General features: G+C 52.2%; 11 protein-coding genes across 11 annotated transcripts; 4 read left to right on the top strand and 7 right to left on the bottom strand.

Annotated features, from left to right (window-relative positions):
* Positions 1–1,008: 1,008 nt before the first annotated feature.
* CC1G_12379 (U1 snRNP 70K protein) lies at positions 1,009–2,375 on the bottom strand (the record flags this gene model as incomplete). The annotated part of the gene is made up of 5 exons (XM_001838704.1): positions 1,009–1,225; positions 1,276–1,681; positions 1,744–1,885; positions 1,942–2,006; positions 2,063–2,375. 5 exons carry the CDS (start codon positions 2,373–2,375, stop codon positions 1,009–1,011), a joined length of 1,143 nt encoding a protein of 380 aa, XP_001838756.1.
* Positions 2,376–2,547: 172 nt separating this feature from the next.
* On the top strand, positions 2,548–3,822 carry CC1G_12378 (protoheme IX farnesyltransferase; the record flags this gene model as incomplete). Its single annotated transcript, XM_001838703.2, has 1 exon — positions 2,548–3,822. The coding sequence occupies one exon, from the start codon at positions 2,548–2,550 to the stop codon at positions 3,820–3,822; it is 1,275 nt and encodes a 424-aa protein (XP_001838755.2).
* Positions 3,823–4,242: 420 nt separating this feature from the next.
* On the top strand, positions 4,243–6,628 carry CC1G_12377 (hypothetical protein; the record flags this gene model as incomplete). Its single annotated transcript, XM_001838702.1, has 4 exons — positions 4,243–4,279; positions 4,341–4,534; positions 4,593–5,614; positions 5,872–6,628. The coding sequence occupies 4 exons, from the start codon at positions 4,243–4,245 to the stop codon at positions 6,626–6,628; spliced, it is 2,010 nt and encodes a 669-aa protein (XP_001838754.1).
* Positions 6,629–7,489: 861 nt separating this feature from the next.
* On the top strand, positions 7,490–8,702 carry CC1G_12376 (hypothetical protein; the record flags this gene model as incomplete). Its single annotated transcript, XM_001838701.2, has 4 exons — positions 7,490–7,603; positions 7,654–7,716; positions 7,787–8,631; positions 8,684–8,702. The coding sequence occupies 4 exons, from the start codon at positions 7,490–7,492 to the stop codon at positions 8,700–8,702; spliced, it is 1,041 nt and encodes a 346-aa protein (XP_001838753.2).
* Positions 8,703–8,881: 179 nt separating this feature from the next.
* Positions 8,882–10,510, bottom strand: CC1G_12375 (hypothetical protein; the record flags this gene model as incomplete). Its single annotated transcript, XM_001838700.2, has 5 exons — positions 8,882–9,782; positions 9,838–10,031; positions 10,097–10,130; positions 10,186–10,362; positions 10,419–10,510. The coding sequence occupies 5 exons, from the start codon at positions 10,508–10,510 to the stop codon at positions 8,882–8,884; spliced, it is 1,398 nt and encodes a 465-aa protein (XP_001838752.2).
* A 273-nt stretch (positions 10,511–10,783) lies between these two features.
* Positions 10,784–11,735, bottom strand: CC1G_14377 (hypothetical protein; the record flags this gene model as incomplete). The annotated part of the gene is made up of 3 exons (XM_002911334.1): positions 10,784–11,504; positions 11,529–11,661; positions 11,726–11,735. 3 exons carry the CDS (start codon positions 11,733–11,735, stop codon positions 10,784–10,786), a joined length of 864 nt encoding a protein of 287 aa, XP_002911380.1.
* An 815-nt stretch (positions 11,736–12,550) lies between these two features.
* CC1G_12374 (hypothetical protein) lies at positions 12,551–15,738 on the bottom strand (the record flags this gene model as incomplete). Its single annotated transcript, XM_001838699.2, has 13 exons — positions 12,551–12,629; positions 12,695–13,162; positions 13,214–13,237; positions 13,297–13,417; positions 13,485–13,649; positions 13,750–14,033; positions 14,087–14,373; positions 14,429–14,794; positions 14,846–14,914; positions 14,992–15,277; positions 15,340–15,359; positions 15,414–15,499; positions 15,612–15,738. 13 exons carry the CDS (start codon positions 15,736–15,738, stop codon positions 12,551–12,553), a joined length of 2,382 nt encoding a protein of 793 aa, XP_001838751.2.
* Positions 15,739–16,137: 399 nt separating this feature from the next.
* Positions 16,138–17,585, bottom strand: CC1G_12373 (CRAL/TRIO domain-containing protein; the record flags this gene model as incomplete). Its single annotated transcript, XM_001838698.2, has 4 exons — positions 17,273–17,585; positions 17,093–17,210; positions 16,869–17,029; positions 16,138–16,810 (listed from the first exon to the last, which is right to left on the bottom strand). The coding sequence occupies exons 1-4, from the start codon at positions 17,479–17,481 to the stop codon at positions 16,138–16,140; spliced, it is 1,161 nt and encodes a 386-aa protein (XP_001838750.1). The 5' UTR covers positions 17,482–17,585.
* Positions 17,586–20,334: 2,749 nt separating this feature from the next.
* On the top strand, positions 20,335–20,676 carry CC1G_12372 (hypothetical protein; the record flags this gene model as incomplete). The annotated part of the gene is made up of 1 exon (XM_001838697.2): positions 20,335–20,676. The coding sequence occupies one exon, from the start codon at positions 20,335–20,337 to the stop codon at positions 20,674–20,676; it is 342 nt and encodes a 113-aa protein (XP_001838749.2).
* A 2-nt stretch (positions 20,677–20,678) lies between these two features.
* On the bottom strand, positions 20,679–21,796 carry CC1G_14376 (hypothetical protein; the record flags this gene model as incomplete). Its single annotated transcript, XM_002911333.1, has 6 exons — positions 20,679–20,750; positions 20,803–20,842; positions 21,022–21,157; positions 21,213–21,291; positions 21,357–21,512; positions 21,563–21,796. 6 exons carry the CDS (start codon positions 21,794–21,796, stop codon positions 20,679–20,681), a joined length of 717 nt encoding a protein of 238 aa, XP_002911379.1.
* Positions 21,797–22,064: 268 nt separating this feature from the next.
* Positions 22,065–23,643, bottom strand: CC1G_12371 (hypothetical protein; the record flags this gene model as incomplete). Its single annotated transcript, XM_001838696.2, has 8 exons — positions 23,396–23,643; positions 23,188–23,343; positions 23,045–23,123; positions 22,859–22,985; positions 22,784–22,803; positions 22,662–22,726; positions 22,545–22,585; positions 22,065–22,476 (listed from the first exon to the last, which is right to left on the bottom strand). The coding sequence occupies exons 1-8, from the start codon at positions 23,621–23,623 to the stop codon at positions 22,065–22,067; spliced, it is 1,128 nt and encodes a 375-aa protein (XP_001838748.2). The 5' UTR covers positions 23,624–23,643.
* Between the last annotated feature and the right edge of the window lie 756 nt (positions 23,644–24,399).

The raw sequence follows: 24,399 nt of genomic DNA, 5'->3' as shown, positions 1-24,399 counted from the left end.
TCGATCTGGGGTGCCGTCGGATTACGTTGGCCATATCTCGAGTTGTCGTTTGTCCTTCGCTGGCTGCTCATAAGAATTGGATTCGAATTTGGCGGTCTACATGTCTTGTTATTTTGCGACCGTCGGCTTTGCTTCGGCTAGCGCTGTTTGTCGAGGCTCTGGAGGTGGCCGGGAAGTACCGCATCGAGGATTGCTGCCGTGCGGGTTGGACATGCCATCACTCTGACCGCACAGCGTCAGCGTTGTTTGCGACGCCGGTCGTAAAGTGAGGGCGTCGACCAAGCCATCGGACTCCAAAGCAATGTTCGTCGGAAGCGAGGGGAATGCTATGCATTCATAAGTGCATGGAGCAGGGAGTGTCCACCGCTGAAGAGCCAGAAGAGGCGTATTCCCAGAGGCTCCACAATCGCCCCGTCAAGTGGCGTCGAGAGGGAAGACGGCGGTGGGGGTCCAGGGAAAAGAATTTGACGCTGAAGCGAAAAGACACCTCAGTTCACAGCGGCTCGGGAACAGTTGCAAGTCACCAAAAGGTAATGGCTTCGCCGTGAGGAAGCTTGACGCGTCAGGACATCGCGAGCGCTTGCTTGTGATACAACGGACCACCCCAGGAACATGATAGAGGAAAAGCAGGTATATATTAGGCAGAACATAAGGAAAAGAGAGCCACAAAAACCACATTAGAAAACACAACAAACCATCGTCCGACTGCCAGGGGTAAACGGAACATGGGAAATAAAATACATTGAAAACATACCTGCCTTACTGTAACTTGTAACAACAACCTCGTGAGCGGTGTGTTATACTTACGCCAGGCAGCAGGAGAGGAGAAAGGGGGTCGTCGATGCCCGAATGAAATGCGGTACCCAGCAAGACCTACCCATCTTGCAATACTAAAACCATTGTCGCTCCCAAGCGTGAAGGGGAGCAGACAGAATAAAAGACAGAAGGTGAACTGGTAAAAGGAAGGTGGATACCTTGGACCCCCTCTCTCGAGACGAAAAAGGAGACCTAGTATCGAGGACGCTTGTGGTCCCTGTCGTCGTAGCCACCGGGTCCTTCACGTTTGAGGTCATGTCTGTATCCGCCTCCACCATACCCGCCTCCCATTCCTCCGGGTGGGCCGTGTCCGCCGGGTGGGGGACCACCATGAGGGGGACCACCGTAACCGTTGGGCTGGTCGTTGAACCCACCATGGTAACCAATACCTTGACCACGAGGAGGACCACTGCAACAAAAGTCAGTTCAATATTTACAACAAGGGGGAATAAAACGAACCGGAAGCCTCCATGATCATCGCCTCGACCTCGGTATCCTCCTCCTGGTGGCCCACCATATCCACCACGGAATCCACCTCGGTCGCCTCCCCTGTCGTATCCGCCTGGCCCCCCTCTATCACCGTATCCACCTGGTCCTCTGTCGTATCCGCCGGGTCCACGGTCGTTGAAGTTGGGTCGTCCGCCGAATCCGCCGCCTCGTCCTCTGAACCCTCCTCGTCCGCCGAACCCGCCTCGGAACCCACCACGGCCTGAGGGTGGTGGGAGAGGTTCGACCTTCTTGGGTCGGCCACCCAATCCTCCGCCCAGTCGACGCGGTTTCCAGCCTCGCACAGTCCGACCGCGTTCCACGTCCACGAGGATCCTCTTACCCATGATATGCAAACCATCGGATTCCTTGTAAGCAGCTAGAAAGGTTTGATTAGTTGGATTGGCAGCCTTTTGTTTAAAGAAGAGATGGGCGGTTTACCCTTCATGTCGCGTTCGCGTTCGTAGACGATAAACGCGTATCCACGACTTCGACCATTTTTGTCCCGTACAATTCGTACTCGTTCGATTGTACCGTACCCTTCGAATTCTCGGCGGAGGTCAGTCTCAGTCGCGCTTTTATGCTGTGCAAATGGAGTCAGGTCAGATCTAGTCAGAGAAAAGGGGGTAAGGGACGTACTAATCGAGCGATGAAAAGGGTTTTGTAGGGGTCACCAATAGCTTCAGGGTCGTCTGCTGGTTTGTCTGTAGAAAGCGTGTTAATTTCGACTCGTTCAGAAGTAAGAAATGTAGTCACTAACAAGACTCTTTGGCCTTCCTAAACTCCTCTGCCTTCCTCGCTTTTCGTTCTTCCCTTCGTATTTGCCTCTTCACCTCCTCAGCATGCGTGAAGACCGGCTCCTCCCCCTCTTCCATCTGCTCGTCGTTGTTGGCAGCATTGAACAGACTGTCCGTATTCTCCTCTTTCAAGCGCTGGAGAATTTCGGCGACACCGCTGACGTTTTTCTTGCGGATGCGGTCAATGTCTTTATCGACTGGTCTAGCATAGGGGAGCGGCGGTCGAGGGGCAAAAAGCTTTAAAAGATTGGGTGGGAGAAGGTGAGTGCCGGGCATGTTGGTGTCGTTGGAGCTGGCAGCGCAATCGAATGCGCGGTCGTCGTCGTCGTGGTCGTTGAGGGAAAAGGTGCTTTTCAAACTCCGACGGTCCCGCATTTTCCTCATAACCACCAAGGTAAGCCCGGGTCTCTGGAAAAAGGACAGCCCATATTGACCAACGACAAGGCAGATGCAGAGGGCGCTGCTTTTACGAGGGCTCTCAGCGCGCCGGTTTGCTTGCGGTGGCGCACGAGCCCTTTCCTCGTCGCCGGTAGCGTTCTCAAACTCGTTCTTCCTCCACAATACCCAATGGCTGCCTCCGGGTTACGAAAACACAAAGTTTCGTCCACCGTCCCTGCAACGCAATGTACACCCAGCAATAACACCATCGTCACCACCTCTTTCATCCTTTAAAGAGTTGGAAGCTTTGACTCCGAAGAGGCTGTTGAAAGTGTATTCACAGCTGGCAAAGTCACGACTGACAGTCCTCGTCATGCTCACCTCCATGTCCGCCGTTGCACTTTCGCCTCTACCTGCAACTGTACCGGTATTACTCTCGACAGCCGTCGGCACAGCACTATGCTCAGCCTCGGCCAATACGCTGAACCAGCTCCAAGAGGTCCCATTTGACGCGCAGATGGCAAGGACGCGGACGAGGCCGTTGGTCCGACGCGCTATTACCCCACTTCACGCAAGCGGGTTTGCGCTTGCAACAGGTATAGCAGGACCTGCACTGCTATGGTACATGGTCAACCCCGCAACCGCCATCCTGGGCGCTTCCAACATCCTCCTCTACGCAGGCGTCTACACCTGGATGAAGAGGAAGAGCATCTGGAATACATGGGTGGGTTCAGTGGTTGGCGCACTCCCTCCACTTATGGGGTGGACGGCATGCGGAGGAAAATTATTGCCCAGCGCGGACTATCCAATCCAAATGTTCGTCCCCTCCTTCCTCTCAGATTCAACGGTACCACTGGATTTGAGCCTCATCGACAACCCACTCTCTCCATTCGCACTGTTTATGCTACTCTACAGCTGGCAGTTCCCCCACTTCAACGCCCTCTCGTACCTCGTTAGGGATTGCTACGCCCAGGCAGGGTATACCATGCTTTCCGTCCTTAACCCCGCCAAAAACGCCCTCGTCTCCCTCCGACACGCCGCCCTCCTCATCCCTATCTGCTCCATTCTCTTCCCCCTCTCCGGACTCACCACTTGGGCCTTCGCCGCTACAAGCTTGGTCCCTAACTTGATCTGCCTGCGGGCTGCTTGGAGGTTCTGGAAGTACGGTGGCGAGAAGCACGCAAGGAGCGTCTTCCAACATAGCTTGTGGTATTTGCCCGTGGTGATGGGGCTGATGATGGTGCACAAGCAGGGCATGGATTGGTTGCAATGGCTGGGAATCGTTAGTGGGGCGCAGGAAGAGAAGGAGAAGGTGCTTTCAGTCACGGACAAAGAATCCACGTAACAACCTAGTACTATTCCGCTATAATCTCCTCTCATCCTATGCTGATGTATAATTTTGAACAACGCAGTCGACCGGTCAATATAGAGATCTGCGATCGCAATGGTTATGTGGTCCCGTACAAACAATGCCCTCTGCTTTCTCTGCCCTACTTACGTAGGACCTTCCAACTCCTGCCGTCTAAAAGGTTGAAAAGTTGCGAAACCAAGCATCCTTGTTCCTCTCCCTCTGTTTCGCCACTATTGTCCAGAAGCTCATTTATTAAGGTCAACGAAGGAGTTCCGGCCTTAATTGGATGCAGGACCTGCGGATGGTGATCGCTACACGAGAACAAAAGAAACGGACCCAGCATCGGTAACTGCAACACTATAAAGAGGCCAAATCCAAATGCTCGGGCCCCGCCGCCCTCTTTCGACAACATCCATGTCTTCTGCACAATCCAACACTCACAACGAGTCAGGTAAGCACTTCATCTACCCCCACCTTCGCCAGACACTAACCAAAGCTCTCTGTGCACGTAGAACCCCACGAGGGAGCGCATGCACCCGACGTGGACGCTCTCCTCTCTTTCCTCCGTGCGGAGATGGAAGAAAGAGAAGAAAAACCCTCCCCTCTCGCGATGCTGCCTCCAGAAATCCTCCGCAAGGTGTTCTTGGAGTACAAGTACAGCTGCCCGATGATGAAATTTGACACCTCACTCCTCCGCGTCCATTCCGTCAGTGATGGACACGATGGGGGCGACAGCGACGACGACCAAGACGTTGACGGTCAAGATGACGGCGACCAAGACACCGACGGTCACGACGATGGCGTTCAAGACGCTGCTCCCTTTTGCCCATCATGCTGTCCTTGACCAGTCTTCTATCGACGGCGGCCAGGGCAGCTTTGGCTACCCGGGCCCCTGTAGCCATGGTTGTGCAGAGTCCGGTTACTGTGAACACGGCGTTTACGACGGCGGTGACTACCATGAAAACTGGGTCCACAGCCTTCCCCGGTACGCCAGTGATGATAACGACGATGATGACAGTAGCGTAGAAAGCAACGACTCAGGCGACGGTGGCGGCAGCAGCGACGAAAGCGACGAGATCTATCAAATGCCAGAGCCCAAAAAGACCAACAGCCCGGCCTGGATGAACCTCACCCATGTATGTCGCTATTGGAGGGCGACGGCAATCCATTATCCCCGCCTATGGTCTACCATCTTCGCCGATAACCCTCGCTGGGGAATGGAAATGCTGGACAGGGCGAAGGTGTCCCCTCTCGAGCTTCTGGTCCATCCCTACCTCAAAGACCCAATCAAGGACCGCGTCCTCTCACTTCTGACCGAACCCGCTCGCCTGGAATACCTCGCCATTGTCTGTGGCGGCAGCGACAAGTTTGCCAGGGAACGCCTGGAAGAGCTACGTTCGGCGGAGGCACCCCTCCTTCATACGCTCTATATCCATCGATATTCCAGGTTTTATGATAACCCCACCACTATCCAGTTCGAGGATGACATCTTAGGGATGGGCACTCCCCGGCTGACAACGCTCGCCCTCTATGAATTCGAGGTCTCTTGGACGTCTCCCCTCCTGTCAGAGAACATCACCACTCTTGAACTATCTACCTGGGGCGACGGACGTCCTCCCCCCTGTCCCGAAGAGTTCTTCGGTGCTTTGGAAAGGATGCCCAATCTTGAAACCCTGCACATCCGCGTCAACTTGCCAAGAATCCCTTTACGAGACCGACCGATCCGGGCCACTGCACGTGGCATGAAGCAGCCATATTGCTTGAACATCTGGCACTCCCTCCTTCCGTGCGTCTCAAATTCAGCTTCGAAACAATATCCATTCGACGGGACCCTATTGCTCGGTTTGTCTCCGCCCTCGAATCGGCTTGGTTGCGCACACCACTTTCGGAGACGCCCAATCTTCTTCGAGGGTTTAGAGTCGCGGACTGTAGGGATGTCAGTAGATCCACGGAAGCCATCCTTTATGGATGGAACCAGCGTTGCGATCTCACAATGGGGCGTTCGACGCGTCCTCTCACCTACTGGAAGACGGTTGTCAATAGTGCCCCCTCCGGGTACCCGGCTGGATCCCTCGGGGGACCCCCGATCGAACACTATGCGTACGACAACGCCGGGGCGATGCCATCCTTGCTCATCCAATTCACTCCGTCCTATGCTCCGCACGACGATGAATCGCAACTGATACAGGCGGGTATCGAAGATTTCGAACTGAGTCGGATTAACACCAGCATCGCTCGTGTCCTGAAGAACCTCGACACGACAAAGGTTGTCGCCGCTGACGCCCAATCGGCTGCATTTTTCGGTTGCGTCGATGAACTCCCATCTGTCGAGACCCTCTCCCTCACCACCGAACACGCTGCCCGCCACTTCTTCAAGCTACTCCTGGACAACAAGGAGGACCCGTCCCTCTTGCTCACGTATCCGAAGCTCACACGCTTGGAGTTCCGTGGTGTGTTCTTCCCGCGTCGCCGGCGGACGTTGTTCAAGGATTTCTTGGTCCACAAGCAGGCACTGGGAAAACCTATTGAATCCCTTCATTTTTCCACCTGCCCCGGAGCTGAGCGCGGAGACAAATTCGTCAAGAAGTTGAAGAATATAGTTCCGGATATTGGAGTGGATAAGCGATGGGATCCTCATTATTACTTCGGTGATTGGTCCCTGGCGAACGACTACAAGGAAGGACCCACCCGGTGTCCCAGTAAGGCGGACGAGTCGGGAACCTTTAACCCTCTCGACGAAGAGGGTTATGTGGTCAAGAACTGCGTGTTTGCTGGTGATGTATCGCGTGACGGCTCTTAGAGTACTGTTATACTCCGGGTTCCAGGTGGGACTTAACGTTTTGTCGCTCAACGTTCACGTCGAATACTGACTAAACCGTTTCCCCCCCTGAATAGCTTCGCTCTTTATCTGGACTCCTACCGAACTGTGCATTCAATTTGCTTGACTTTCGTTTCCTTCGGAACTTCTTTTGTTTTTTCGTTTGCCTTCTCTTAAGTTGGCAGCAATGCTGCCCCTTCAACTCCCCATTCGTTCTCTCCATTGGATACAGATGTACTGTACTTCCCCTCGTCTTCATTCTGGACTGTAGCTCGCTCTGAGTTCGAATTGTATCGAATTGACGCGGAGGGAACTTGAACTTGAAGATTGGGCCAAATGACTCCAAAGATGCAACCACCCTGCTATTAGCATTCAACCTTGAAGGCTCACTTGGCTCTGTGTCTTCTGCCGTTCCCAATCAGTGCACTGACTTGACCTCCTTCAGGCATGGTACCTTCGGCCTACGCACAAGTTTTTGACCTCCCTATGTAGCATTCCGAGTCGGATCGACGTCATCGCATAAAGGCCTGTCGGCCTGTCAATCAACAAAGGCTATTGTCCACGTTCCTGATCATTATATTCACGCTCAAATCTCGCTCAATGAAGTAGCACAAAAAACGAAATGGGAACACGAGTTCTGCGCTCTGCACGAGCCCCCTTTCAAAGGCATAGCAATCCCACAATTTGCACACAAAGATCATGAGTGGCACTGATCATCTGCACAAGGGGATAAGCTGTAGAATGTGGTTTATTCGAGCCACACCTGGTATGTATAAAGTTCTGTGGGTCTGTGACTGATTAACACCCAACTGTTAGCGTCTCAGTCTCCATCGACCCTTAGCCATGTATCCAAACCCGTACCCCTCTACGTCTGCCTCCCGTCAACTGTGGCAAAGTTCTAGTGACTTCTCTCCCTTCAGGTCCCTGGCGGACCTAAATGCTGCTACCAGCGAATTGGTATGTAACCTTATCAGTGTGGCGTTAGACGTTCTTAATGACCCCCGCAGTTACTTCCCACCCAACCCCCGGGCCTTCCATCTGGATATGGATCTAGCCAATGTCTGAGTTTAGTGAGTTGCGCTTTACACATACCCCCTGCTGCATGGAAGTTCAACTAACGTGCTCCTGCGCTCGACACAGCGAGAAATTCCTAATCCTGTCCACACAGTCAATACCACCTTGAAGAATGTCCAAGCCAAATCTCGCCGCTTTGTTTCCAAAGTAAAATTTGGCAAGGCCACGAGCACTGTTCCACCCCAGGGCCACATAGAGCTCACACCTCCTCCTCCCAAATACGCACCCGCGCCAAGTCTTGATCAATGGGCGACTAGAGTGGGAACGGACGAGCCCTGGCCCCATCTCCCATACACCAAGCCGCCCTTCTCCGTGAATCACTCCACCTCTAAGGCCCCTGATTCCTTTTCAACCTCAGCCTCAATCACTGGTCCTTCCCCTCACCTCCGCGTCACACACATCGAACTCGCCCACTATAACGACTATCCCGTCCTAGCCGAACCCTCTACCCGTTACACCGAAACTATTGACGTCACCCTCAAGGACGTTTTCTATGGCAAAGTCCTTGCACATCACTTCACTCGAAAGTACCTCAATGGTGCAACGACCCGCGAGACGCTGGAAATGAACATCCCGCCCGGATGCCTTTCGGAAACGCTCTTCTCCTTCCAAGGGGCAGGGCACCAACTCCCTGGCGGCGAATACCAAGATATCAACTTCATCATTAGGGTGCAATCTCATCCCCTGTATGAACGCTGCGGCGATGGGGATCTCTCCACAGAGGTTTATTTGCCCTGGACGGATCGTCTTTACGAGGAGGCGTGTCAATTCAAACTCCCAGGTGTGGATGGGGATGTGCATACCATCGAGGTTGATTACCAGCTCACCAAGATGACACGCGGGATAGTGATCCTGCGAGGGCATGGAATGCCTCGACTCAATCGCCCGGGTCGAGGGAATCTTATTATCGAGTGAGTTCTCTGTTAATATACCTCTCATGGCGAAGCTTATATTGCCTTTCAGATGGGAGATTGACGGGTGAGATCACTGCTCATGTTATACCAGAGCTCTATCCTGCTTGCCCCATCGTCACATAAATTACTGTATCATATTTCGATCCCTTCTCCACTTTCTCCTGACATTGTAATCATGTAGCCTATTCATCATAGTAATGGATATCAGTAGCGTCGTTCCTGATAAACAGTGTCACAGTCCAGACAGTCAACGATGTATGCCAAAAATTCGGTCAAGGGCGGCCCCAATCATGCCAAAGAAGCCGCCACGAGACGGAGGTGGCCTCCTTCGAAGCTCGTCAAGCTCCTTTTGGATAGCCTGTCTCTCTGCCAATGAAGCAGCTGCACTGTCTCGCAACCTGGCCTCCAGTGCGTCGATCTGCTCCTGGTACCTGGCGGCTGTCTCTTCCTGAGCTCGCTGGGATTCTCTCATCATCTCTCTCATCTGTTCTTCCAACCTCTCCTTTTCTTCTTGATAGTTCGAGGCGAGCTTCTCGGCATCGTTCCGGACGCGATTCATCTCGGCTCTGAGCTTCATTTGCTCAGCTTCAATCTCTCTGCGTGTTTCCTCGTCCTTCTCCCTCATCGCCTCTGTGTTACGGTTAGCCTGGATGTCGCTCTCGATGGAAAATAACTGAAGTGACAGACCTTGCATCTCACGCTGAAGGTCGGCCATATCTGCTTCATGCTTCTTCAACTGGGCCAACAACTCCCTGTTCAGTTCCTCTCCTGCAGCAGTTTGCAGGATGTCCTTCCCTTCATCCACGAGCTCTCTCTGGATCTGCAACGTCAAGGGATGGTTGCCGATGATATACCTCAGCACCCTCTGCGCAGATTCGGGGGTATTGTCGTGCCTGAGCATCTGCGCTCCCTTGTCAAGAACAGGCTTGAAGAACAGCGGGTCGGTAGCTAGCTCCCTCTCGCGCGCTTCTCCAACTTCTGGGTTGACCTGACCCCACATGTTGGTCAAGATCACGACGTTCTTGAGGGTACTCTCTCCGCACAATTGTCTGAACATCTTGAAGTTGCGCGTCGAAATACCACCCATACGAAAGTCGGAGATGCGGTGAATGTAGAGGACACCAGCGAGTTTGATGCCTTGCTCGTATCTATCCGACATGTCAATAAGGTCACTCTGTAGATAACGCGTTGGTGTAGACTCACGTAGTTGTAAGGAACGCCGCTATCATTCGAAGGATATCGGTGTCGCTCTTGGTCGTGTCGTCGAACCCAGGAGTGTCGATCAAGACCACCTTTCGTCCATCCAAGTAGAACGACTCGGCGATCTGAACGACGTTGGTGCAGGAGCGCAATCCTTTTCCAATCCTGAGAGTCGACCCGCTTGCTGTGTTGATGAACTGGAGAAGAGATGATAAGACGGTTAATAGTTACTCTCCCCATTCGACTCAAGGCAGTGACTCACAGTCGTCTTTCCGCTTCCTGTCGCACCCATGACGCTACAATTCACTATGAGGGACCGGACACAATTGTACCACGAGTTCAAAGACTTACGCGATTACAACTTCGCTTTCCTCTGGCATGGGCGATTGTGCAGAAGTTTTCGCTTTTGAGGTTGTGGATGGAGCAGATGCCTCAGTGCCATGGTCGGCGGGGTCCGACCCAAACGCTGCACCAGTACCAGTGCGATAGCCGTTCCTTGGAACGTACTGAGGATCCACATTGACATATCTGCACCATCAATATGTCAGTACGATAAAGATGCCCCTCGTCGCGTAAAAGCCTACCCAGACTCGACCTCACGCTCGGGCTCCCAGACATTGGCATCTGGGTAGCTAGGCTGGGGGAATGGTGGAGGAGCAGATGCGTACATAGCCATGACCTGTTGGTGGAAGGAAGTCAAGCACGGCTTGAGCTTGAGGGGTGTGCTGGTCAACTCTTATACCTGGCTACATGCAGGGCACACGTGTTGGAAGCTCCATATCGTCTCTCATCACGGGCGCTAATCGTGACCATCGCGTTTTCTTGGTCCCACGACACCCGGGAAAGCGACATTCTTATCACAAAGAAGATTGGCTATACAGTCATGAGATACATTCATGAAGCAACGACCGGCGCCGCATGGTTCTATACAGTAAATACGGTGGGATAGTTATGGTGCCACAGGATCCTGGTCCTGATTGGTTAAAACGAGAGACAGGGGTACATAAAGTGGCATCAACGTGTCGCGTCGCGACGCGGCATCATTCAATAGGGGGGGGGGGGGGGGGGGGGCCGCGACTGGGTAATAAAGCTTCTCCCTCACACTCACAAGATAGGGATCTTGAATATGGCCAACGGGTTCCCGTTGTCGGCGCGTCGTCCGAGAAGAGGGGCGGGATAGAGGTGGGATGGGGGTGGGAGCTCGCGACCAGTTCGCATCGTCAGGGGGGGATAAACGAGGGCTGCAATGGCTGCGCGCAGCGCAGTGGGCCCTCTCGCGTTCCTTTCTCTCCGGCCGTCTTCCGATAGCTGGATCAAGAGTCCTTGGCTGCTTGGGGTGTATATATATAGGTCGTGGCTGAATCTCGTAGCATCGATGAGGCTTTGAAGCTGGGTCGCCAGTGCGTTTCTCCCGAGCGTTGACCCGTGGCTTGGGGTGGCTGGGAAGTGGCTTATTCTTGCCGCTGATTGAAGGTGACGGTGATGACGCTGGCGACGGTCTCGGCGGGGGTGGGGGTGCAGGTGGGTCGTCCAGCGCCTTGAAATTCCTCGGCCGCTCCGCCGCTCTCTGTCTAGCTTTCTCCTCCTTCCTCAACGCAGTCTTGTGTTGCTTCATCACCAAAGCGACAGCATCATCGGATACGTAGTACGTTCCTTCGCAGGGCCGTCCTCTGAACAAGCCACAGCAAACGTACTTTCCTTTTGCCGCCTGAGGTGGGTTGGCAAAACGGCAGAGAGGGTTGTTGCACTTGTTATGGAGGTATGAAGGCCAGTTCGGGTTGAGACGAGATTGGTTGGTCCACTTCCTCTTGACAAAGAAGAGCTTGACTAGAGTCCCGACTACGTTAATTCAGTCCGAAGCCGCCAACAGGAAGAGTTCCCGGATGCTTACAGAACAGCATGGCAGAACGCCGCGCTTCACGCGAACAGCGACGTTGGGTAGAACAGGTGGTACAGTGAGGGTTTAATGTAGTCGATGGAAAGGGAAATTGCTGAAGGAGGCCAGCCCATGGCCTTTATATGCATCTCCCCTTTGTGTGGCATCCAGGGAAAATTAAGCGTGGAAGCCTCGCCACTTGCTCTCAAAAGATGGATCAATTGACCGAGTCCACGAGGCGACTTCCAAGGTCGAAAGCCACTTCTTATGGAGGGTACTCTGCGTCGAATTTCAGCTTTGAAGTAGATGATATCGACACTGGATGGCGATCGACACGAGTAATTAGATGATAGATCACATCTTCAAAGGAATATCCTTTGAATGTAGCGCATTTGAGTCAAGAAGTGTTCTTTGTATCTGCAACTGGCCCTAGGAAATTAGAAAATGAGACATTGTCATAGGGGTGACCTCGCCGTTCTCTCGTGGTCATGAAAGAAAGAAAGGCAAATCAGTTTGTATGACAGCTTCGCGGCAACGTTAAATCATCCGTGTACTTATCATTCGAAGAAAATACACGAGGACGAGTAGTAATAGCCGTGCCAGGGAGGGACGAGCCACAACGTCACGGATAACTGGTGAATACGGTTTCGTCTTGTTTGGCAGAGCAAAGTGGCTCCTGTGCATGATAGGACTGAACCATGAACTGGCCCTGATCATGAGAATGAGTTATACGAGCCTGTCTGCTCTATCTTCGGGGTACATTGGATGAAGAAAGCCGATGGTGATGCCCGTAGTAGTAGTCCAGGTCTGCAGCGAGGCGAGATAAAGGGCGGAAATTCCTTACGAGGAGAAACCGAAGTCGTTAGGCAACGGTGGTTGTTGAGCAAGACCTGCCAAGTGGCGGTCCCATTCGCTCAAACTGCCAATTCAACGCATCGATAAGATTCGAAACCAGTGGCAATAGCAGGAGGGTGATACACATACCTGAATGCCGTAGGTGCCGCCATCCACGTCGACATCGGGTTCCCAGGAGTATCAGCTGGCGACATGGAATGGTTCATAGAACCAAAGGAGCTGGCACCCGGTACCGAATGGTTGCAAGCAGACTGTGCATTAAACATATTCGGGCCCCAAGGCATCGAAGGCCTTGCGGTAGAGCCGTTTTCGGCATACTCGAGCTGGGTCAGCAAAAGCGTGCTAAGGTCCCAGTCGGGGTTCGAGGGAGGGAGATGTCCCGAAAACTGGGAGGGACCGCTAGTGGCTGAAGAGGTGGAGGGTGGAGAGAAGTTTCTAGATTCGGACGGTAACGTGAACGTTCCTAGAGTCGAGACTGGGTCGGATGGTGCCGTCATATTTCTCGCGTCTCCAGAACGGTTCCCTGCACCGGAAGATGCGGATTCGACAGGAAGGCCCGCTAGACCTCCCCACAAGGCGACTGAGGTCAGGATATCTCTGCAGGAGCCTGTAAGTATTCTGAAGGTATACGCGATGAACGTGGCTCACGAGAACCGACCAGCAATATGATACCTACAGGAAAGCCAATTAGCCAGGTATTGGCAACCCCGATAAGAAGCTCAGCTGCTCACCTTTCCCCCAAATAATTTAGGAAACGGATGAGGATATGGATATTCTCTACTTCCTTTGGGAGGAGAGCAGTCAACCTGGGCCCCCGTCGACCCCAGCCATTGGTCAAAAGAACAGCGGCGGCTGCGAATGCTGCAATCTATGCCCGTGGTCAATCACTCGTCCCCAAAGAAGTTCGCAAGGACTGAACCATTATGTTTCCCGGTGGTACCATCTGCCTTCTCATGACAGCGTCGACCATTCGAGTGCAGGCCCGAGCAGCAGTCATGCAAATCGCCATGGCTGGGATTGCCATAGCCGACTGAGACTTCAAAAATGGGCGGTGGATCTAGTGGAATGCCGAATAGAGCATCAGCTGTTGACTGAAGATCATATCATCTGGACAAGTAGGATCCCATTGCACTTGTGGTACATTCAGTCGAAATGGAGCACAAATTCCGGAATGCTTCGCTCACGATGCTGCGGTAGACCATCTTTCCATCGATTCATGGCGGAATCAAGTTGCGCTACGATCTTCCTCTGCCAAGCTTCGCCGATGGACCCAGTGAGGAGCTTCGACTTTCTTGATGAATACAAGGTTCTGTGCATGAAAGCTGCGATTTCACAGAGCTTGAGACTGAAGTTGATTGCGGTGATCAGACTGGGCTTGCCAGGAGGCTGTTTCCAAGCCTTGTCTGGATCGTCTACTTCCGAATCCCAATACTCATCATCGCACTCGATGGGATACTCAATGTCGATGCTGTACTTCATTATCAGCTGCTGCCTTCAGTCGCCAGAAATGAATTGACTAACTCTTCGTCATGGAGACAGGGTGGCCGACCTGTGGAGGTGCTGGTGTGCCATTCCAGCATAAGCAGTGACCTGTCTACGAGGTCAGCGAGCCTGTATGACAGATCTTTGCAACAAGGAACGTGCCAGAAAATGCGTTTCTCGAGTTCCGACTGCCACTTCGACTTTTGAAAAGGAGACACCCCCGTTCGCCGATGCAGCCCCATTTCTATTGCAAAACGCATCGCGATTTCGAGAAGATTCCACCCAGTTTGAGGTGACGACGTTCCAAGGAAGTAGAACACAGCCAACTGGGAGATGTTCATTATCAATATCGGAACAAGCGGGACAATGTGAAGTACGCACGGCGTAATACTGCAGGTCGATGATCGTCGCTTGATCAACAATGGACTTCCGGATAAGCGGGGTCTGTGCGATAAACATCCAACCCGCCGACGGCCCCGACAGGTCAGGATTGTCATGGTCCACCATCATAACACGTTCATCCCAAGTGAGTCGCGATGCGTTCGCACAAACCGCCAGTAAAACCATGCCGAATCCAGGTTCCCTGAGGTGGCGCCCACTTCGAACATCCCGCAGGAATGAAGGCCAATGCAGGACTGGCAGCTGAGGATGTACTTGTTCACGATATACGGCCAACAGCGATTCCAGGAGGTCGGCTTCTGGAAATTTATAATCCGGTTCCGGAGACTCTGCATATTCCCGCTCCCACTAATACTTGGTTAACACTGCACCTAAACGTCGGCTTGGAAGTATGCTTACCGGTCGCAGTCCCCACATTGCAGGACTTCGCACGAAGGTGAATCTTCGTTCATCGGGCACTCTAGAGAGCTGTACAATCTGTGAAACGAAATTGGCTAAACTATGGGGACGTGTGTGAACATAAAGCCATAGATAAATGAACAAACCGACCTTGCCTTTCCGAAGAATTTATGTTCCCGTGTTTCCATGGACAGCAGATGCATCTTGTCACCCAAGGACAGGTCTGAACTATCGTCCGATTCCCAGCCTTCCTCTTGGATACCGTTCGCTGGAAGCGGAGATCCAGCCCGACTCATCGTTCGGGGGATGGGTGGCGGGATGGTACTGGTGAGGCCCCCGTTGCCGTCAGCCTGTGCACCCGGTGTGGAGGAGCTGGCAACTCCTAGAATTTCCTCCAGTTTGTGCAGTTTCTCTTCAAGGTGGAGGATGTACCTGTCATCGAAGGTGTTCCGTCAGGACTATCCTCCAGCGGTAGATAGGACTAACAATCTCACTCTTGTCGCCTGTCGCGGTTCTGCAAGGACGCTTGCATCACTCAACCTGAAGAAGACAATAGCAGGCAACTAACCTTTTTCCGAGGAATTGTATGTTCGCATTCAATCTTCGCCGCGATGCAATTGGAACATATTTTGTCAGGCATGACAGCACTGTCACCTAACGGACCCCCCGTTTCAGCTATTCCCTGGGTCCCGAACGTAAAACGGGCCTACATCTCGCTGTAGTATACAATCAGTAGTCTGAAGGCGTTTGGAGAAATAATACGAACTTCTCTTCTTTTTACACATATCGCAAGCACCATGAAGTCTCTGTCGTTTGGCCGGCTGCCCGTCACCAGACTCATTTACTTCCGAGTCTGAGGGGTCTATCGACCAATGTTGATCGTTGTCGGACATTTCACTGTCTATGTGGTCTTCGGTGTGACAGTTTGGAGGTCGAAGGCAGCGACAAAAGGGTCTTGAAGGATGCCAATGCTCGTGGTCGAGGAAAGTCGTTGAAGTGGGCCAAAGGAACATCCGCTCATTCGATGACGAAACCGGTTATCTGTCACCCGGATCTGCAATAAGCCTCCGATCAAAACGAGCTTCTGCGGGTTCGAACACCGCCCGGGTCGTATTTCCGTCAAGGTTGGACTGCAGAACAGATCCTGCTGTGGCGAAATGTACGGTCTATTTCCATCCAACTGACAAAAGGACAAAGTATAAGTTCCCAAAGATAGATTCCGAATTCCAGCCGACAAAGCAGGTATCACGAAAGCAAACCGAATATTATATGAGACTCCATTACCACACAATTTACTCTCCCCCCGCATCACCTCCAGCAGCGGAGGCATCGCCTCCAGATCCTGCAACGGCACCGGCAGCTATGGCTCCTCCACCTGCCGTAGTAACTGCACCACCGGCTGCAGGAGTTGCCTGTGGTGGAGCCTGCTCCTCGTCCTTCTTGCTGTCCTTCTGTGCTGGTTCCGTGCTGGGCTTTTGCTCGTCCTTTTCACCAGTTTCGACAGCCACGGAAGTAGACACGGCGCCGTCGACTTCCTCCTTCTCGGAGGATGGGCCGCCCTTGTAATCCCATTCGCTGATCCCAATCTTTCCACCCAACTCCTTCCATTTCGCGGTCCACCTGGCCGCATTCTCCGTGCTCGTCTTGACAAACTCAGGCCAGTACTTCTCGTGGACATACTCAAAGTCTTGGCTGCCGCCCCAATACTCTGACATGATCATATCCTGCTCGAAGAGACCGTCTTCGATTGGCGAAGGGTTGAGTTTAACCTTCTCGCGAGTGACTGGGTCGACGAATGGGAAGATGAGTTTGAGGAAAGCAGTGACGAGGAAAGGCATGTTGAGGAGAAGCGCCATGCCGAGACGTTCGGGGTAGTGGTCCTGGATGATACTGAGGATTGTACGAGCTTGGGAGAAGTTGGGATGTTTTGCTCGCTGAGCAAAGTTGATAAGAAGGTCCAGGGTCCTACGAGATATGATTGGATGAGATCGAGGATGTTGAATCGAAGGGGAGAAGTGCTTACTCGACACCCGGAGGCATGCAATCAATGCCCCTCTCCAGCATCCAAACCGCAAACTGGTTTTGGCGCTCTACACCATCGGTGTTCTGTCGACTAGGAATCATGTAGAAGGCGGGTCTGCCCTTGACATCGTATCCGAAGATAATCTCTTTGCCAGTAACAGCCTAGCAAGTGGCACTTTAGTCGCGTTTCGTGTGTAAGCGTGCACGCGGCGATGGACAGCTTACCTCTGGTTCGACGTACTCTGCAGTAAGATCGTAGATACCAAACTCACGCCTCCATTTAAGCGTACTTTCCAGCCTCTGGATCGCAGTGGCGACCTTCCACTTGGACGCGCGTAGATACCTGGATATAATCGCGACTTGGCTCAAAACTCGTATCATATCTTGAAATTAGGCTTCACATACCGCAACAGACATTCCCTAGAGAGCCAAAACTTCTCCTTCTCCGTCAATTCTCCCTTCTCCTCGTTGGGTAAAACGTAACTGTCCTTGGTGAAGTGGGCTAGAACCTCCTCATACATGGACCGCTCGTCCTCCGTCAGGTCGGCACGTGGGTTCGTCTGGAAGTACCCAGCGGGACGCGGGGGGATCGGGACATAGACCTTCCCGGACATTGTCGTGATTCTGAGGGAGAGTATCGAGAATTACAGGGAGCTCTTCTGCTGACGAGCGATGAGCTGGCAGCACGTTGCAGCCCTGTACAAGCAATGAACCGAAATGGTGTGGACTCAGTTCGACAGTTCCATCATCGTCGGCATACTCTTGGTTCTGAAAGGGACGGTCCGCAGTGATCCGTTATTTGATACTCATCAACCCCTGTCATTCTGTCCGAGTCGCCAATCCCAGCCTTGGATGGCCCAAAAACGCGTAAAGACGGGTTAAAAATGCGTCAACTATCGAGTATACTTTTTCCCGAAGAGCACACGAATGAAAAACTACCAAGGCACAGGCAACGGAAGTAAGCCAGCAGCACTGTCCGCTTCCGAGTCTTAGAACTTCCCACCTATATTGAAGTGGAAATTGAAACGAGCACTCTTGAGAGGAGACAAAGGCGACTCAATAATAGGAGACGAAACCACCCGTCCTGGACAGCCCTTCAAAGACTGAGAAGGATGGGTCACAACCAAACTTCGACTCTCGCTCCTCCTGTGCCCGCGTCCATAAACAGAGCCAAACGATGTCGCCGAGGCTTGTCCCGCGGTACTGATGCTACGAACTCGGAAGGTTGGGAGACCGCCAACCACAGCAACTCCGTGGTCAGAAGGAATGTCATCAGAAGTCGTATCCCATCCCAACCCAACCCGGACATTGATGAGCATGAAAACTATCCCTGCCATAGCCATCGATATCCATCAAACGTCAGAAGACTGAGGAAGGATTGAGATAGTAGTTGATGAAGACAAACAAACTCCGAAGGCTGGGTTAGGTTCTCTGTCAGCACGCACGATCAGGAAGTCGAGTGGACGTTGATTTACATACCTCCAGATGGCCGCACTCTCGATGATAATGACGGGAATAGACTATATGTAATGCGCAGTCAGCTTGCGGGGACGCCAAAAACAGAAAATACAAGATTCATCTCACCCTTATCTTCTTCTGATCCTGAGATATTGTCCTAGCCTGAATTTTATAGATACAAATCGAAAGGCTGACTTAGTTGGTTTCGTAGTTAGGGACTGTCACTCCTATGACGAGAATGACTTACTCGAACAGTACAAATTCGTGCAGCTCAGAACCAGAGTATCCGGTCAGAGCCCAATCACAATGTACACCGCGGGTACAGAACTCACAAGATGGTCACTATTGCTCCGACTTGGATCCAATTTTGCACCGCGTCCGAATGGATTGTGTCACCGCCATGGGCTCGCGCAAAATAGGTACCAGCTCGAAGCCCACAGACTTGGAAGTGCGAGAGTCAGAATACGTAGTCCACAACGAGCAAAGCTTCGACCGCGCTTCGATTTCAGGAAATGGAAGAACAATTGACATACCTAAGGTCAAGCAGGCAAGCATCGGCGGCGCCACGATCCATCTCTTCTTATGCGAGACGATCCAGAGGCGCCGTATCTAGAATCTCAATGAGATGCATCCCAACAGCTAATTGCCGTATTCAGGAAGCCTACGCACCAGTAATGAGTCCGCCATGAACACAGCTCCTGTCAAAAAGAAGCTCATCGTCGCGAGCAGAGGATGCGATGCATCCTGTAGGAAATGGACTGGGGATATCTTCCTTGTTATGAGCGAGACGGTTGTAAGCACGCGAACCATCGTGCATATCCAGTGCTGTTGAAAAACCAAAGTCAGGTCACCCATTTCATTCATCGAGAGCAAGGGTAGGGCACTTCATTCCCAAGCAAACTTACCCCCACGGCCATCAAGAGCAATAACACACTTCCAAAAACCATCGGCCTCGCGAAGCTCCTCAAAACTACTTTCGGACCTCGGGTAATCCGCCCCAACTTCGACCGTGTGTCGCCATTTCCGAAATGAGGGCGATTGGGGGGCCGGTGAATGAGCAAATACAACGCCGTGGTGCAAAGTACGACAAAGATGCCAACAAGGAAACCTTCAACTCCCGCGGTGGTGACCAAAACATAGTATGGGCTTGGGTTGAACCCAGAGCCGGGCAGAGCTAAATCCGGACTTCCGCCGCGACGATCGACATGGGCCGCCTCAGTTGAGTCAAACATCCCAGACTCTGAGTCGCGAGAGGGGCGAAGCGCCGAAAGACAAGGAAAGGGAGTCCAGAGTACGACTTTAAAATGCTCCTCTCCCCGCTCTAGCAGCAAACGATCTGATTTCAGCGCGCCATGTAAGTTTTTGGCAAGGCATAGTTGTTCAACAGCCAACAGCAGATGAGAGTCAGGTCTTTGATTTCCAGTTGTATGAACCGATGGCCGACGGGCTGAGGAACGCGAGAAGCAGCAGCCAGTGCCAAGCCTGCAACAATACTGATAGGCAGTCCTTGGAGAGTGCAGGTTTCCCGGTATCAGGGCAGGAATTGTGAATGAGATAACCGACCAGCTGTGGGATTCAGACAGTCGAAATGAGATCAGGCCACGGACTAATATAAGATGCTAGCGAGACAGTGTCTGGGCCAGATGTACAATGCGTGGGTAACAATAGTCCTGGTTCGGATGGTACACATCTGAAGGCCATTGTGAGGATCAGAAGTTTAAGGCCGGTGATCGAGAGTGGATCTTATCACCTCAGTTACCGGCCGAGTAACATTCCTACTTGTCATGTCACCAAGGCACGCAACTCGGCGAGAACAGCCCACTACCGCGCGGATGTAACGCATGCGAGTCTCGAGATCGGCAGAATGGGAACCGTCCACAGTCCGAGATGAATTCCTACGCGAGCCAACTCGATACCCTACGTACAAGCCGTTCCAGTGGTCTTATCGTGCAATGTCCTTCTCTATGCATAGTCCCCGTGATAGCGTACTTAAGTCACGATCACGAAAGATGACGCTGGCGACTCCCCCCTTCAGCTGGTGTCAACAACGTCGCCTCCTTCTCCGTGTCAAAGCAGCACACACAACAGTCCCCATGCGCAACAGCACTCCCATCATCCGACAATCCCCTACTAACTCTAAACCTGGGCAGCGCATCCGACACACAATGGGTGGCAGTTGGGGTAGCATCCCATCCGAGTCCGACACGGACATTGATCAGCATGAACGAAATTCCAGCCATGCCTGGGCTCAGATCAAGGAAGAGCACGGTCAAAGAGGATTGCGCGCAATATATGCTAAAGCACACGATGGTGAAAGCGCTTCGGAGAGAGAGCAGGGTAGCACTGAATGAGTTTACGCTTCTGATTGTTTACAGCTGGCTGACCTGTAGATGGCTGCACTTTCAATAACTATGCACATCAGCGCCTGTGAGCAGAGTTAGTCCCCATAGCGTCAACATGCAGTAGGAAAATCCTACCTTGAGCTTCTTATCTCCCGTACCATTACGAACCAGGATCCTATAGATAAGGAAAGAGATCGCCACTTTATCCATTGAGGCAATGTTCCCATGCTAAGTTGCCTGGAGGAAAACATCTGAAAAGACGTACAGGTGCAATAGAGGTTCGTTCTGGGATGTCCAAGTCAAGGGCCGCGGGTCAATACACCACAGACCGTATCCGAATTGGAAGACACTCACATGAACGTGATGAGTATACACGCTCCAATAAACTTGGCGAGATCGGACGAATAAATATTCGCTCCAGGGATGTCACTATTGCTCTTCACTGCAGCAGATGCCATCGCAAAGAAGACGAATATCCTTATCGCACAGGCTACGCCAAGCCACTTAGCCAACCCTCCACCAGTGTTGGACCGATGACTACTCACCTAGAAAAGCCAATGCAGCCAAGCAGGGCACAGTCATGGTATAGATGCAGTGGTCGGAGACAATCCACAGGCGCCATACCTACCAGATGGGACAAGTATTCAGCGGGATACCTCTGAGAGCCGGATGCTGATTGGAAGACATACCAGCAAGCCATCGGTCAAGAGTATAGCGGTGACGACAAGACCACACATAAGCACATAGAGCGGATGTGTTATCTCGTCGAAGAACTCCTTGGGGTAGTGTTGATTCGCGAACAAGGTCATCCCATGTAGCATACGATACATCGAGCATCCCCAATGCTAGTCGTCTCTGTTAGCACGGGTATATTGAATGAAAAGTGTAGGCCTACCGTGGTTATGACCACAACAAGCAGGATGCTTCCCAAAATGAGAGGTGACCTGAACAGGCACCCAAGCACCGACAGCTTCCTGGGTGACGTCTTAAATGCCGGAGAACGGGTCGTCAAGAGCCAGATCGAAATGGCGCCCAGCACCAGACAAAGTCCATTGAGTACCCCTTCGATCCCAGTAGCAGCCAGTGCCGTTGTGATGTATTCGATACCAGGGGAACTGTGGGAGGCCATGCAAGCGGTGAAGTAGTGAACACAAAGGAAAGTCTTCCTTTATGAAGGGCCTCGGTGAGTCGGAGATGGATACCAGAGAGCAGAACATCGAGGGCCTGCTTGATTGGAAGCCTCGATATCAGGGAATGGACATTCGAAGTCTTCGAAAGTCTCCAAGAGATACGAGCAAATCAAGTGCTGGCAGTCGTGAGAATAGTAGCAGAATCGACGTCACTTCACAAGGAGTGCCTGAGGACACGTTAGAAGGAGACTGCAGGAAAAGGGTCATTCATTGTTGCCTATCCGTATCAACACGCAACGTCGTCCTTGGACAAGACGGCGGACTACCAGTTCCAACCATCGTACTCGTCGGACTTTCTGCCTCCTCGATTCTACTTCCACTCTGCAACCCGACCTTCTTCGCTGCGTCTGCGTTGTACCGTAGCACACACGTGCAGCAAGCACTCCCAACGGAGGTGGTCATCCCCGACGTTCCTTTCCAACTCGATTTAAACCTCGGCAAGGCACCGGCACTAAAGTCGGTCGATTGAACGACAGTCGGTGTGGTGTCCCATCCCAGCCCAATGCGTACGTTGATCAACATGAATGAGATACCCGCCATGGCAGGGCTCAAATCAAGAGAAAGCAGCGTAAGGGGGGACCGCATGTAGTAGATCGTGAAACAGAAGATGGTGTATGCACTACGTGGGCAATGTGATGAAGTCAGCCAGGATAAGCCGAGGGAGGGCTTAGAGGAAAGGTACGGTACCTCCACAAAGCAGCGCTTTCGATGATGATGCTAAGCACTGACTGGATGAGAAACAGAAGAGAAGTCAACTTCTAACCCTCTTCGCCATCGTCCGCACATCGTTATAACTGGACATACCCGATACTTCTTTTCGTTCATGCCAGTCCGGGAGATAATTCGATAAATAAAGAACGAGATGAAGGCTGAATCAAGGGCAATCGTTGAGGAAGTGCCCATCACACGGGATAAACAAGACCTACACGAGCAATAAAGGTTCGTTCTGTGGACGCTTCCAAGTCAGACTTGCAATTAAAGGAGCCAAAAGTTATACTCACATGAACGTAATGAGAATATTCGCTTCGACCCATTTACTGATTTCAGGTGCATGGATGGTTGAAGCCGAGATATCCATCACGCGAGGGGATGTCGTTGCAAAGAATACAGTCACCCGAATGCCACAGACTGAGTGGAGAAAAGCTCATTCGCGGAGGTCGCTAACGGGAAATCTTCGCGACACTCACCGAAGAAGGCCAGGGCAGTGCACGTTGGGAGGGCAATCGTGACAATGCAGCGGTTCGAGACAATCCATAAGCGCCAAACCTATCCATGGTGGACCACAGCCCATCGGTGATTTTGCTGGCGCCGGAAGACGATTGGAGCTTACCAGGAGGCAGTCGGTTAAAGAGATAGACATGGTGAGAAGCAGACACATCAAGACAAACACCGGATGAGACAGGTCGTCGTAGAACGCTACTGGAGACCGCCCGCTCAGGATCAACGTGACTCCATGTAGCGTCCTATACATCGTGCAGACAAAATGCTAATAATTAACTTAGATACCGAACATACATGGTCACACGAGAAGAGCTCACCGCGGTTATCAAGATAATAAGCAATACACTCCCAGCGATGAGAGGTGTTCGAAATAAGCGCCCAAGCGTAGATAGATTGCAGGACGCTCTCAAACTAGGAGAGCGAGTCGCCAAAAGATACACAGCAATGGTGCCCAGCACCAGGAATGTCCCATTGAGAAGCCCTTCAACACCAGCGGTAGCGAACGTAGATTTAAGGAATGATGCAGCGGCAGGATTCCGGTCCATGGTCAGGTTTAGGTCGCGGTACAGCAAGAGAGTGCCGGAGGAAAAGAAGAACCCAGGTCGGTGAACAGCGTGTGAGGCCTTTAAGAGAAGACGAATTGACAAGCTGATTGATATGGATAACTGGAAGATTGAAATCACCCCTGATTGGAAACCTGAACTCGATGCGCAGAAGCACTGGGCAGCGGCTGTTGCCTCTGCGGTGGATAGGCGGGCAAATCACTTCACACTATTAGGTGTAATAATAGTTAATTTCCTTCCTGTCCGTGTGCCATGTAAGCTGTCGCTAGAGCTTCTTTGTTGCCGGCGTAGAGGGTCTACACGTGAGTATCACATGCCGCGGGCAGAGACCGACATTCCCATCCAAGGTTAGCACACTGAGGTTAGCGGTATTAGTGCTTCCCATCGACAAAGACCCAAGGCCAAGGTCCCGTCGCTGATATCAAGGATATCAAGAAGCAAGGCTCTGCAAATGGTTGAGGGGTAGGTAATCGCATAAAGCCATATGAAAGATCGATAGTCAGGTCATCTCGACTCTGCACTCGTCTCGGTCGGGCATCGTGTATCCCAGTCTTCGATTGGGATAATTATGGAACCACTAAGGTAGTCAGTTCACCGTTTTTGCGGAGTTAGGCAAGAGTTAGGCTATCGGCGACAAAGTCAAAATCCAAAGAGGCTGTTGCATCAGAAGCGAACGATGGTAAGTACCTGGGTGGTTGTGATTAACAGAAAGAAAGAGCCAGTCCCTGTCCCGGGCGAACTCCTTGTTTGTCTCTATT

This window comes from Coprinopsis cinerea, assembly GCF_000182895.1.
Source record: "Coprinopsis cinerea okayama7#130 chromosome 4 map unlocalized cont3.4, whole genome shotgun sequence".
Taxonomy (NCBI): domain Eukaryota; kingdom Fungi; phylum Basidiomycota; class Agaricomycetes; order Agaricales; family Psathyrellaceae; genus Coprinopsis; species Coprinopsis cinerea.
This window is presented reverse-complemented; position numbering and strand designations above follow the sequence as displayed.